Source organism: Mirounga angustirostris, unplaced genomic scaffold (genome assembly GCF_029215605.1).
Source record: "Mirounga angustirostris isolate CCGP_5_RB_7025 unplaced genomic scaffold, mMirAng1.0.hap1 SCAF_3, whole genome shotgun sequence".
Taxonomy (NCBI): Eukaryota; Metazoa; Chordata; class Mammalia; order Carnivora; family Phocidae; genus Mirounga; species Mirounga angustirostris.
This window is the reverse complement of record NW_026991711.1, coordinates 169,559,770-169,574,934: the sequence shown is the minus strand read 5'-3', so window position 1 is coordinate 169,574,934 and position 15,165 is coordinate 169,559,770. Positions and strand designations below refer to the sequence as shown.

Sequence of the window (15,165 nt, the reverse complement as noted above, 5' to 3'; positions counted from 1 at the left end):
CAAATGAGAATAGAACACCTTTCAAAGGATATTTTTGATTTCTCCATGTTTATAAATCCTATTGTAGGCCTGTTCTATGTTTCAGCCAATCCACACATCTTTAGCACCACTCAGTTCACCACTGAAAAGCATTTCTAACTTCCCTCATGCTAGGTAATGAACTCTCTAATGTAGGTTCAGAGAGCAACATTTGAAATACTTATCGTCTCTCTGGAGTACAGACTCCAGCAGAGGGTTTTTCCAACACTGAAGAACCACTGATGTGCTCCTGTTCCTTGGGTATATACTGCATCAAACTATATACATATACAGCATACTCCTTATGTTTTAAAGTACTCAAGTATTATTTAGAATTAAATTACAGGGGTGCCTGGGTGGCTCAGTCCATTAAGCATCCAACTCTTGATCTCAGCTCAGGTCTTAATCTCAGGGTCGTGAGTTCAAGCCCTCTGCTGGGATCTACACTGGGCATGGAGCCTACTTAAAAAAAAATAAAGGAGAACCTCATTGTTGAATTAAATTACAGACAATATACTTGATATGTGTTCTGCATTACATATTCAAATACTCAGCATGTACCATTGAAACAGCAATAAAAGTGACCCTCAAAGGGTCAACACTGACCTCCCACTCTCCCGTCCTCCATTTTTCTCCAGGAGCAGAAGCTCAGAGCTATAAGCCTTGGGCAAAATGGGGTCTTCAGAAACATATGCACTCCTGTGCCAGGTCATAAGGCTATAGTGGAAAGGGACTAGGGCAGATACTTTCTAGAACTCTGTTCGTCTCAGAATTCTCCCTTACATGGTGTTCTCTCTACGATTCTTACCTCTCTCCCCTGCAGCCATCTGATGTGGTAAATGGGACACAGACATATTTCCCACTCCCTTTTGGATGTCAGACAGAATCTGAATGGAACCAGATGAAGGGAAACAGAAGGTCAGGCCAGTCCTTTTTGGTTGGGGAATGAAGGATGCCTCTCTGTCTTTTTCTGCATTTTTCCTTACTTGCTTCTCTAGAAATTAAAAATAAGCTTGGGAGCCTCATAAGGATCTTCTCAAAAGAGAAATAGGAGCAGGTCCTTTTCAACTGCATCAAATCTAGACCTTAAGGTAAAAGAGGAAAACAAGGCATCCAAATTCACGTAGATCTGAGAAAGGAAAGTAAGGTAAAAGGGCAGGAGGGGTTCAGAGTCAGATGTCTAGAGCGTTAAGAAGTTGTACGTATGTCTGGAGAATTCTTCAGAATTCTAAGCAAGGATGGCCACACAGAGGGGGTCAAATCCAAGTTTGCACCTTTAACCTAGTGTTGGCACCACACACTTGAGACACTCATTCCTGTCAATGATTAGTCATTCTTGTCATTTAAAATTTGAGCAACAGTTATGATGAAGCAGAGAGAAAAAAATCTAAGTTGATATAACTGCTGATAAAAACTCATACTCGGGGCGCCTGGGTGGCTCAGTCGTTCGGTGTCTGCCTTTGGCTCAGGTCATGATCCCGGGTCCTGGGATCAAGCCCCGCATCAGGCTCCTGCTCTGCAGGAAGCCTGCTTCTCCCTCTCCCTCTCCCTCCCCCCTGCTTGTGTTCCCTCTCTCGCTGTGTCTCTCTCTGTCAAATAAATAAATAAAAATCTTTAAAAAAAAAAAAAAAAAACTCACACTCAAATTTGTCAGGGCAAGTACAAAATGGTACAAATCCTACAATTATGTCACCATTGTATTTTTTAAAACAATGATTAGATGGGTAATACCAGCTTCCAGAAGATATTCCTCTAATCATGCATTAATAGCTTCCACACTCAAGTGTACTTAAGAGCTAAAGCACTGTATTTTTGAGCCATCTAGATTTCTAGTAGGGAGGTCTTCCTGTTTCCAGATGTCATTGTGCTGAGCATTCCCCAGAATCATTGTCTTGGACTGTTTCCTTCATTCATTTTATTCTGTGCGGCTTCGGAAAAAAGAGTATTGTTCACATAATCTCTGAGAACAGAGAATAGGCTCAGAGAGTTCAGAAATATTCTGCTGGCGTTCATTTTAATACCATAGCTGAAGACTTGTTCCTTTTCCCTGTGAATCTCTCACACAATCAACAAGATGTATTTAGAACTAATTAGTACAAATACCACTTTAAGCCCCATTGTATTCTCCAACAGCCTTCAATTAAGTGCAATGGCACTATATTTGGAAGAGAGCTTTGCACTGCCTCAAAAGTTCCAATTGGAAAGAGAATGTGCATGTCCAGAGATTCCATGCTGCACATTAAATATTAATGCTTTCACAGAGAATTTTGCAAACATTTGTCATTAAATTCAGTCATTAACAGCACTTTCTGGGTATTTTAGAAATATTTGATGATTACAGGTGCATATTGATTCTTATCACAAGTTATCTACATTGATTAGCACCATTTTAGTAAATAAAATTCATTTCAATAAAAAATAATGTAACTTTTGGATACAGAATCACTGTAAAATTAATTAAGGAAACATTAAGAATTTTTCCTCGGAAACCTATCAACAAGGGAAGTGGCAAAGATGAATTGAGGCATTTCTCATAAGCCAGCATTTTCTCCATGTAGGAAAACCCAGGACAGTGCAGCTTTCTGCCCCTACTTTAATTGGAACTCATGCATTATTTATTCAAAAAATATTTATTAAGCATTGCCGCTGGGTCTATCCAAGTCTAACACCCACAATTCAATTTGATGATGGCTTAAGGCATTTCCTGAGTATATGAATGACCCTTACTACCTCTGAGGGAAACTGAGTCATGCCAAAACCATGACATTTTGAGTAAATTCTGCAGCTAAGGAAAAAAAAAAAGTGGAAGGGAAGCAAGGCCTGTCACTGTTTATCACGGCAGAGGGGAAGCCAACTAGAAGACAAAATGGATTCTTTCTTGTCCCTTCATTCCCAGGAAAATCCTCTCATTCAGAAGATGAAATGGAGATGAGAAGGGGATAGAACAATACCTGTGGGAAGAATCCCAATCTTGCCTGAATCTCCATATCGAGACAGGAGTCTACATTGAAAGGGGATCCACGAACTTCCTACAACCCATGTGCGTAGGCTGTATGGTGAGGTGAATTGCTAGAAATCTTGTTTTTAAATTTTCATTCAAGGATGTGAGCCATCCAAATCAGAATAAAGAACTTGAGGAAGAGGAAGATGTAAAATTCAAAATAAATTTGAGAATCATGCAAATAATTATTGTCAATGTTAAGAAATGGTTTTTGAAGAAGATGTGTAGTGAAAAACAATGATCGGAATCTGAAATTCCAGATTACATCAACAAATTCTAGGAAATGAGAGGGAGAAGGTAAATGTGTACTTAAATGTTCACCTTTCTCAAGGAGAAGCCAGTAGAAACTGCTTAATTGTTGAAGTTCATAGTGAAATATATTTGTAACTATCCTTAAATTTATCCAATAATAGGTGTAAAATTTCTAAGTAACTAGCAAAAAAGGAAAAAATTAAATGAAGTAAATGTGATCAATTCTCAAAGACAGAAAGGTTTATGTACATTAGACTCATTTTTTATAAAATTGTAGCGAGATGAAACACACAAAGTTGTTACTAGTGATACTAATCTCCCATCTTCAATGGGGTTTTTTTGGAAACACTTAGCACTACCACAAAGTACTACAAGACTGGCTTCTAGAATATTTTACAACCATGTCACTTAGCATAGGCATGTTCCGTGAATATTAATAGCCTGAGTCCAAGCTGTTCATCAGCAGTGACCTTCAAGCATGCTATTTTCTCTTTGCAAAGCCTGAATTTAGAGAAAGAGATCTTGGGGCGCCTGGGTGGTTCAGTTGGTTAAGCGACTGCCTTCAGCTCAGGTCATGATCCTGGAGTCCCTGGATCGAGTCCCACATCGGGCTCCCTGCTCGGCGGGGAGTCTGCTTCTCCCTCTGACCCTCCTCCCTCTCATGCTCTCTGTCTCTCATTTTCTCTCTCTCAAATAAATAAATAAAATCTTTTAAAAAAAAACTCAGATACAACAACCCATGAATGAAAAGATACCACAGATTTAGAGAAGATATTTATAAGCCATATAAAAATTATTTATATTCAGAATACATAAAGAGCTCTGACAAAAAATCAGAAAAAGACAAAAAACCCAGTTATAAAATGGACAAAGGCTACATACAGGCAATTCACAAAAGGTAAATCTGAATGGCCAATAAGCATATTACTAGCAATGCTCAACTTCATTAATAATTAAAATGCTAATTAAAATTAGAAGATATTGGGCGCCTGGGTGGCTCAGTTGGTTAAGCAACTGCCTTCGGCTCAGGTCATGGTCCTGGAGTCCCTGGATCAAGTCCCGCATCGGGCTCCCTGCTCGGCAGGGAGTCTGCTTCTCCCTCTGACCCTCCCCCCTCTCATGTGCTCTCTCTCATTCTCTCTCTCAAATAAATAAATAAAATCTTTAAAAAAAAATAAAATTAGAAGATATTTATTGATACCCATTTAGATTGACATACATTTCCAAAGCCTGACTTTGTCAGTTTGGGATGATAAGTTGCAACATCAAGAACCCTCATCCATGACAGGAATGTACAACTGAGGTCCATCTTTGGAGATCAAGCCAACAATATCTAGCAAAGTTGAAGATGCTTGTACACTATGGACTAGCAAGCCTGTTCTACATACCTTAAAAAAACTCCTACAGGTATGTAAGGACATAAATACAGGAATAATCATTTCAGTATCAACAGGAGAATGGCTAAATAAATTATGGTGTATTTGCATAAATTATACAGTCATGAAAAACGAACAAATTAGAGTAGCGTGTACTAATACGAGTAAATCTCAAATACAATGCTGACTATATGAAGCAAAAGTATATGTAATTTATTATAAGTCCCTATATTTTTGTATGTATGAAATACTTTATAATTTTATAGGTAAAAAAAGAATAAAAACGTTCGTTATGAGTACAGGAAGGGAGCAACTGGGATCTCTCTTAGTTGTGCCCCACAGTAGCTATTTGAAGCAAGAGGTTGACTCAGAGTTCAGGATGGGTCGTCTATTAACCAAAATTTCCTGAGAGGGAATTTATATTGTACGTGGTTATGGTTTTAAAAACAAAACAGAACAGGGATGCCTGAGTGGCCCAGTCGGTTAAGCGTCTGCCTTCGGCTCAGGTCATGATCCCAGGGTCCTGGGATGGAGTCCCACGCGGGGCTTCCTGCTCAGCGGGGAGCCTGCTTCTCCCTCTGCCTGCTATTCCCCCTGCTTGTGCTCGCTCTCGCTCTCTCTCTTTCTCTCTCTCTCATTCTGACAAATAAATAAGTAAAATCTTTAAACAAACAAACAAAAAAAAAAACCAGAATCACAATCTCTTTTCCCAAAGATGTTGGGGTCCGATAGTGTTAAAAGCATACAAGTAATGAAAGGATCTCTATCACCCTCCTTTAAATCTGCAAAATAACCCTGCACATTGAATCATGGCACTTATTGGCACAAGTAACCTGGTAGAGGCTGCAGTGCTAGAGCAAAAGCCAGAGGAAGGAAAAGAAGATAATCAGCTGGACTAACTGGAGAAGCCAAGCTGTGCGTAAGTAGGGCTGCAAGATTCAGCAAATAAAAATGCAGGACTCTTAGTTAAGGTTGAATTTCAGATAAACAAGAAATAATTTCTACTATCAATGTATCCTAACATAAAGGTACTCTCCTAACTCAGAAATTCACTCTAGCATGGCAATTTCTCTTAGGAAGTAATGTGGGATAGTGAAGAAAAAGAGAGAAAGAAAAAACAGGAGTTGGCTGTCTAACAGACCTCAATTTGAACTGCAGCTCTCTAGCTGTGTGACTCCAAGCCAATGCATAACTTCTCTGAGCTCCATTTCCTCATTTCTTAAAGGAGGATAATAATATTTATCTTACAAGAGTAATAGCATGTGTGAGAACCTACCTGGCTCACAGTAGTTACTCAATAAAGAACTTTTAAAAACCAACTGAACAATTATTAAATGCTTACTAGGATAGTCCCTTTACTTGGCTTTGGGGCTATTAAGATGAATAAGAAATGATCTCTTGTTCCAAAAGAGCTCAGTTTTTTTGTGGAAGACATTTACAAACCACATAAGCAAACAATCACAACACAACATGCTATGTTCTATAATTGAGCTGTGTGCAAACGATTTCTCCTTATTCACTTGTCAAAATCCAACGCTACCTTTGAGGTCTAACGCAAAATATACTTCCTTCTCAATGTGTCACTCATTCTCCTGGGTCAGAATTAGTCTCTCCCTCCTCTATTCTACCAAGCAAGTTCACTTAGATCACTGTTGTGGAATCTAAACTTAATGGCTTTAGACTGTAATTACTCCCCCTGCCTGTCACCTGCGCTAGACCATGGGCTGAAACACAATTTATTCATTTTTATGTCACCCCTACACATAGCATATGGCATGTGTTCAGTAAATGCTTATGTTGTCTTTCCAAATGGAACCAGGCTACTATTTCTATGAATGCAAATAAACAGTCACGTAACAAAATCCTTTCTCAGGCAATTGCCTGAGGTTTTGAATCCAACTGAGACATGAAAATTTGACACAATTTTTTTTGTTTTAAGTGACCCAGAATGAATACAACACACTGCAGGGTAGATGAAAAGATAAGGAGTATGTATTGTGAACGAAAATAAAGAAAGTTGCAGAGCAATATATAAAATACAATCTTTTTTTTATTTTAAAAATGCCACTATTATTATATATGTTAGGTTATATATAGAAAAAAACTCAGAAGATATATGCTAAACTATTATTGCTGGGATTAGAATTATGGAAAATTTACCTTTTCTAAATTATGGAATTCTGCAGTATTTAAATGTTTTACAAGGAGCAGTTGTTAGTTTATTAAGCAGAAAAAAAATAATTAAAAAAATAAATTAACCCAAGGACTTATGTAATTGAATCTTCTACCCATTTTTATTTCCATGTCAAAAATTTTACTTTTGTTTAGAATACAAAATAAGACTTTTCCTAAAATAAATAAGTAGCAGTAATTCTATTTTTAAAGTGAAAAACCAAACACGTCTCCTGCCTTTCTTCCCTTCTGTATTAGAGACCCAAAGGAAACAGCAACCTTGCATCGTGACACCAGGTCTCATAAAAGGCAAAAATAGACAAAATTATTTCCCGCTTTCTTTTTTCCTGTCTTCGTTAGTCTGACATACTTAGGTGCTTCATTTTTTGGTCTGATCCTCTTCAATGTTAGCTGGGAAAAAAGTCTTTAATGCTGCACATAAGGAGTCAAGCAGAAGCCAGCCAAGTGCAGTATTGATTTAGCAAAGGGATAAGGGAAGCAGGCACTTCAATATTTCCCTGCCTCCCCTGGGAAGGTTAAGGAGAACTTAATTCAACCTGAAGTGGTGTAAGTATCCCAAGATCAAGCCCCGTTAACAGAATTGATGTAAGGGAGCTAACGGCGGCCTCCAAGCGAAGGCACATCATCTGTGAACAAGTTTACAGTGATTCAGGGCAGAGGGCAGAGGCGCAAGCATGAGGAAGTGGGAAATGCAACATGCTTCCTGAGCTGATGAGGAAATTAAAAATTGCCCCAGAACTATCATACATCAAGTGTTCTTTTCAATACTTAAGGTACTGCTGAGAAAGTAAAAAAGGAAGCATATCTCCACTTGAAATGTCCTTGAATGTTCATGTTTAATTTTATTTGGGGAACCTCTTGATCTTGGGACAGCTGTGGAGAAAAAGCTTTCCTTTTCTAGCTTCCTGGGAGGGAACTAAATGATCAGTGAACTCAAACCAGAACGGAGATGAGCAGCAATCTCCATTCCTGTTTAGGATTAGGGAGAATCAACATTACAGAGATGTAGTTCCTTTCTACAGAAAATGCCAGGGGAATAAATAGAAGAGAGATATGAAACTTTCACCCCTGTATTTCAGAAGTGTTATAGACTTGCTGGGTGATTTTAGTTCTTCCAATCATGCGTCTTTCACTGAGTATTCCGTCAACATTGCCTTCATTTATTCATTTATTCATCCATTTTTTTCATGAATATATAGTAAATGCTCACTATGTCCAAAGCATTGCTCAGTACTCATGACACCATTTCTCAGATACTTAACATCCAGGAATACTGTTAATAGGCTTCTGCTTCTACTCACACAAGAGTAAAGAACGGACATTACTCCTTCTGCCTTGCATCCTAGCTGCCAGCTCTCCTTACTGTCTGCATCAGGCCCGGCTTTGGATAGAATTAGTCTTTAACTAGTTACCTTCTTTCTGCATAAACTGATTCAACAGCGGTTAGGACTATATGTGAATTAGGACTCAGTAAATTTTGAATCACACTTTCAGGTTCTCTCATACAGAAAAAAAAATAATAAACAATTTAAGGCAGTGGTTAATAAACTTTACTGTACGTTAGATTCACCTGGAAGTTTCTTTAAAATCCTGACACTCAGGCTGCATCCACACTCCATAAATCAGAATCTCTGGGAAGGAGACCAAGCATCAGCAGTTTTTGGGGGGTTTGGGGGGGTTTTTTTTACAACTCCTCAAGAGATTCCAATGTTCAGCCAAGGTTGAGAACCAAAGATTTAATGAAACTTGGGACTACTATGTCTTTGCATCTGGGCTTTAATTTTTCCTTATCCCCTAGGTTTTTGTTTCTCTGTTTGATATATTTCTGATGGCTAGGATGCTGGAAATTTAGCTCTGTCTGTTGGGGTGTCATTTTCTAAAGATCAAAGATATTTAGATATAATTATTGGAACTTACACTGGTACAGCCACGCCATGATAGCAAGTACCAAGCTTCAAGACCTGTATTTCTCCAACTGGGGGTAGATGCTCAGAGGCTATATGAGAGAAATTCCTAAGCATTTATAGAAATTTAATCTGCGAACCTCCTAAACACTTGGCTAGGGATAAGGGTGTAGCAACTACGTCATGTACAGAAAGAAGCTAGCCACTTTCAGTCACCCTTCCTTCATCTCTTCCTCTCTTCCTTTTCCTGAACTCTCTTGCAACACTAAAAAAGCAAACTGAAAGAGCAGAAGAGCAAATAATTATTGAATGCTATATGTTGAAGATTATTTAGAATATGTGCGGGAAGCAGTTTAGAAATCCATAAAAGTCTAATTCTCCCTTTTATGAACCTAGATTTATTTCTTAGGGTCTTTATTTTAGGGCCAAATTTTTATACCTAAATCAAACACTACCGCCAAACAATACACGTCAGGCCAAAAATGACCTAATGTAACCAACTCACTTTTAGATATGAAAGTGAAGGAGGGCTACATTTGATTTTATACAAAATAATCACTGGATAAAAGGTGAAGTCAATGTTGGAAGCAGCAGAGGTCTATATAAAAAAAGAAACTCCAGTAAAAAATATCACATAAAATGTTGTTTGCACACAAGTTGAGCATTGTTAGGACTCTATCCTGATTTTTACCATCAAGTAACCAAGCTTATAGTTCTCAGAAGATCTTAGCACTTCATTTGGATTTTTCATTATGAAATATTCTACAAAGTATAAATAATAAATGTCATACACTCATCATCTCGCACAAGAAATAACACATTACAACCATCATTATATTCCTTTATCTACCTACTCCAGATCCAATTCTTCCTCTCTCCTTACAATGAAAATTTCTATTTTAAATTTGGAGTTTGTCACTTTCATTAATATCGTACTTTTATTCTGTTTAGGCCATAAAAAATATGTGATACCATTTTGCACATTTAAGCCATACAAATGGAATCATATGCTATGTATAGTTTCTACAACTTGCTTTTTATCTTTCCCTGTAATGTTTGTGAGACTCATCTATGTTGATATATGCACTATTTTATTCATTTTTGCTTCTAGAGAGTATTCCATTGGATGAGTTATATCAGAATTTCATATTTTTAATGGTTTGTGTTGTCATCCATTTGTGTTTTTACCTTTTCCACTTTCCAAATTTTTCATTATACCAATGCTCAGTGCACATTTTCGTGCTAGGTGGTTGAGTATTCCTAATATATGTACCCAGGACTAGAATTACTGGGCCGTAGGATATACACAACTCCAACTCCACTAGATATTGGTAAACTGATCTACCAAAGCAGTTATCCCATAAATGGGATATTAAATGGGAAATTCTCTTTAGCAAAGCCTAACTACCAAATCACTTAAATGAGAATCACAATGAATGGTATTCTCATGATATAAAATGTCACTTGATGCTCCCCTGCTAAAGTTGGATCTTACAGTCCCTAAACCTTTTAAGGAAAGGCTAGAGTGTGGATATTTTAAAAAACCCAAAAGCATTTTACAAGTAAGTAGGATATAAATTTACAGTAGCTGTAGCCCTAGGGATAACATTTATAGAACAGTTTTTGGTGATGAATTATGACTAAGGCAAATAGGTACAGGATTAGAAATATCCATTCTGTGTATTGGGCATTAACTTTAATGATTGGAATAAACTCCACCAAATACAAATGCTTTTTTTTTTTTTCTCAACCCAGAGAAAAAGAAAGGGATAAAACCACCCACGAGTGAAGGTGAAAGAATTGTCTGGTTTGTGTTGAGTGGGTTTCAAGTCTGATAGGCATCTGCTCAGACAATGAAAGTTAAAAGTTAATAGCATGTTTAATTCTTTTTGATTAAAATTGATGTGTATTTCTGAAGACTGGCAATTGTATACCTAAGTCACAGCACAAAACCAGCCCTCAGGTTCATGAGGGAAAAAATCGATCATTTTGTTTCCTTTTTCATTCTCACTCAAAAACAGTTGTATTTGTGGAGAACCTTCTATGTACTGTTATTTATGCAGGCACAGGGACAGGCCTAAGGAGATCTCTGTGCATACAGAAATTGATATTGAGAAGCACAAACAGTATTGTTTTCTTGCATGCAGATATCTACTATGGTGTCTCTGTGTCCTGAGCAATCTCTTTATTAGAGGGTTGATGTGGCTATTAGTTGACGGAGGAAAAGAATCAGGATGAAGAACCCCAGAAACCAAAGGACACAACTAGGAAGTGGCTTGTGAAAGCCAGCCTCTAAACGGCCTCCAGTAATTCTTGCCTCCTGGTATTCACACCTTTATAAAGTCCTCTCCCACACTGAATAGGCTGACATGAATAACAAATAGTAAGTTGAGGATAAACATGTGTGACTCTCAAGTCTAGGTCATAAGAAACATGGCAGCTGAAGTTTATTTTCTTGGATCACTTGCTCTAAAGGAAGTCAGCTGCCATTTTGTGAAGACCTTCAAACGGCCATACAGAGAGACCCACTTGGCAAGAAATTGAGCCCTCCTGTCAAGATCCAGCCCCTATAAGCCAGGCAGGTGAGTGGAGCACGTTGGAAATGGATCATCCAGCTCCAGCTGAGTCTACAGGTGACTGCAACTCTGGCTGACATCTTGACAACCCCATGAGAGTCTCTGAGCCAGGATCATGCATTTAAGCTGGTCCTAAGTTCCTGACCCATAGAAACTGTGAAATAGCAAATGTTTATTGTTGTTTTAGGTTGTTAAGTTTTGAGGTAATTTGTTATGCAGCAATAGATAACAAATACAGGGTTGGAAAGAGGAAATGAAAGCAACTCTCTTTCTTCCTTTCTCCAAAACTGTAATAAGTACTTCTGTTTATTTTTTTTATTTAAAGAATTAAAACAGTCCTCCCTGCCCCGGGATGGGGGTGGGGGACCTCTAAGACACCATCCTCGGGAAAAAACCTAGTACAGTAAAAAGAAAAATATTATCACCATAAGTGAGTGTATTCATTCACTTATTCAACAAACATTTATTGAGCTTACTACATGTCAGATACTGTGCTAAGTTAGAGAACTACAACAGTAAACAAGAGAGCCATGAATGCTGCCTCATGGAATTTACACTGTAGTAACCAAGAGATACAACAATCAAGTAAATAAATAATTCAAATTCTTATAAATGCCATGAGTCCAGTAAATGAAGTATTGCAATATGTTATGGGGATAGTATGATAGGTCGGGCCTCTTCAAGGAGATGACATCTAAGCTAAGACTTGAAGGATAAAAAGAAAACCATCATTGAAAAAAGGTGGGAAGGGCAATCTAGGGAGAGAAAACAGTGTATCCAAAGGCGCTGAAGTACAAAGATACAATGAATGGACTGAGGAAGGCCAGAATTAAGAGAATCCAATACCTGAGGAGGAGAGTAGCATGAGATGAGACAGGAGTTCATCCATGTGTTTTCAAAATCCTAGGAAAAACACATCATTGTGAGGAGACCATAAAAATAATTTCACTCACATACAAGGCCTGATTCAGATAGTCCTTCTCCTTCACACTTAAAGAAATATTTACAATTTGATAGAAGAAATTAGTTCAGGGGCACCTGGGTGGCTTAGTCGGTTAAACGTCTGCCTTTGGCTCAGGTCATGATCCCGGAGTTCCAGGATCAAGCCCTGGGTTGGGTTCCCTGCTCAGCAGGGAGTCTGCTTCTCCCTCTCCTGCTCTCCCTGCTTGTGCTCTCTCTATATATATCAAATAAATAAATAAATAAAATCTTTAAAAAAAAAAAAAGAAAGAAAGAAATGAGTTCAAACCAAACATCAAACTCGAGTACTCAGAACCTGCTGGTTCCTCACTCCTCTGAGCTCCAAACAAATGTCTTTGTCTTTTTGCCAAGATACCTTGGATTTCAGGTGCCTGCCTAGCAGAGTCAGTTAAGTGTCTGCCTTCGGCTCAGGTCATGATCCCAGGGTCCTGGGATCGAGCCCCATGGCAGGCTCCCTGCTCAGTGGGGAGTCTGCTTCTCCCTCTGCCCCTCTCCCCCAGTCCTGCATGAGCTCACTGGTACTCTCTGTCTCGCAAAAATAAAATAAAATCTTTAAAAAGAGATATCTAGGATTTCTAGACTTGAATATCAATGTGCATCACTATAGGTTTTCTTTATAGACACAGGATGGCAGAGTCTAGTCTTACAGCTGGGAAAACATACAAGAATATGAATACATCTCATAAAAGCTACATTGTAGGGAACACCTAAAGCATTTCGGATTTGACAATTATTCCAGACAATGAAGTTTAGTTGGAAAGTTTCTGGCACTTCTCAGGGGATTGTGTGACTGCTTTGGAGTTTAAAGACCAAGTGTCCTCAGTGTTCAGACTTAAAATTCTGTCTCTGTGTGCAACCTTTCAGACTCTGTTTGCTGAAGAAAGAAACTGCAATGTAAAGCCTCAAAATCACATTGTAACATCGCTGGCTGGTTAGGTGTCAAGGGACGTTATGCTATTTATTTAGTCCTGTCATAATGCCTGTCCAATCCCAAATTCATTCTTGCCTCCAGAAGATTATTGAGATGGAACTTGTGAAATATACAGCCTATTTCAACAAACAGGAAGCGACTTCTTCCTTTACAGTTTCCAGGGAAGGAAAAAACTCACCTTGCGAGCCAGGACACAGGCTGTGATACACTCAAGCTACAAGAATCCTAACTGCCAAAAAGGCACCAAGGGGATATTCATATATACGGTGTGGATGTGTCAGAAGATGCATTTTATGAGGAGTTTAATCTGTGCATTTGAAAGAGAATAGCAGGAACAGTCTCATGGGGCCCGCCTCCAGGACAGACAATGTTTTCACTGTGTAAAGAATCCCGCTTGATGAGAATCGATATGTGTCGTTGGTCTTGACTACAAATAGTTCATTACAAGCTGAGAAAAGGGCCGTTGCCACCCCATTTGCTTTCTGCCCAGCTGTAATGGTCCCAACTCTCTCCACATCAGAAAAGCCCACAATTACTTGATATAAAAGAATGTATCGGGCAATTCAAAAGCTAGAAATCTCACGGTGAGATTTATAATTACAGGGGAACAGGTGTCTCGCATTTTTTAAGTCCCGATGCTGGTTTACAGCAGGACAAGCATGCCCTTTGTTCTGTCCTCTCCTTTAGAACTCCTCCAAACGCATGGACTGAGGCTGCTGGTCCCTAGAGAATGTCTAACGTGCCACAGTGTGGCTTCCCCAAAGACATGGATACTCTCTTGCGCCTGAATTAGAAAACCTTGACCAGGACTAGGAGAGGCAAATGCACCGTCAGCCATGGGCTATTCCTGTCCCTGCAGTTGCTGCCCATCCTCAAAATTGAAGACAGCTACGCTTATGTTATCTGAGGCTCCTAAAACAAGCTTAAAAACAGCATCCCTCTGACTCTTTGATTCCATTTAATGTCATGCATTCTACTTCGGAGGGCAGTATTACATCTTTTCCTTATTGAATTTTTTATTAAAGTAGGACATCTATTTGGAAGGGTACAAAAATCGTAAGTGTACAGCTTGATGAAATATCACAAAGTGAATATATTTGTGTAAACACTGGCTTCTTCACTCTCCGTCTCTAGCCCACCCTCCTCTCAGGGGTAATGCCATCAGACAGATTCACTGGATTTTGAACTGCATATGAATGGAATCATAGAGTACATATTGTCTTTTGATCTGAGTTCTTTAACTCAATACTACATGACGTTGATCCATCTTATCATATGTCCTTGTACTTTGTCCATTCTTACTGCTGCATAATATATTATTATATGAATATACCATACTTCACTTGTCCTTTCCACTGTTGGTGGATATTTGAGTTGTTTCCAGTTTTGTGCTATTATGAATAATGTTACTGAGGATGCTTATGTATATCTTTATGCATATACACAGACATTTTTGTAGGGCATGTGCCTAGAAGCAGAATTACTAGCTTTTAAGGTATGCACACATTTAGAACTTGTTCTTTTTTTTTCTTAATGCTTTTGTTCTAGAAGATACTTTGTGCTTTCTTTCCCAGAAAAATATCAACTCCCAGAGCCTCCTCTGCCAGTTTGTTCTTGGAGCTCTACTCTCTGTCACAGAATGACAGTGGACTACAGGACAATCATTGCCCTTGGCCCTTCTCAGGAGGTGACCAAGAGGCATTCCTGAACAAGAGTCTGACCTTCGTGAGTGTTCTCTTGCTGCCACAGCCCCTTTTCTTGAGGTAACATCAATACCCTATGCCTTTCCGTGTCATCGTCTGGGATTTTCTGTCCCTTTCATACTCTCCTCTTGCCAGAATCACATACTACAGTATCAGAATTACACAATGAAGCAAGCTCTGAGCAATTTTAATCACTATAAATGTCCTTCCTTGAGAAACCCTACACCCCC

The 15,165-nt window shown here is 38.7% G+C and overlaps 1 protein-coding gene across 1 annotated transcript in view; it reads right to left on the bottom strand.

Annotated features, from left to right (window-relative positions):
- CPS1 (carbamoyl-phosphate synthase 1) overlaps positions 1 to 15,165 on the bottom strand; it is a 355,746-nt gene that overhangs the window by 244,544 nt on the left and 96,037 nt on the right. The window contains exon 6 of the mRNA XM_054506025.2: positions 12,167 to 12,223. Coding sequence (XP_054362000.1) covers positions 12,167 to 12,205 — 39 coding nt within the window. The 5' untranslated portion in view covers positions 12,206 to 12,223. The remainder of the gene's footprint in view (positions 1 to 12,166; positions 12,224 to 15,165) is intronic.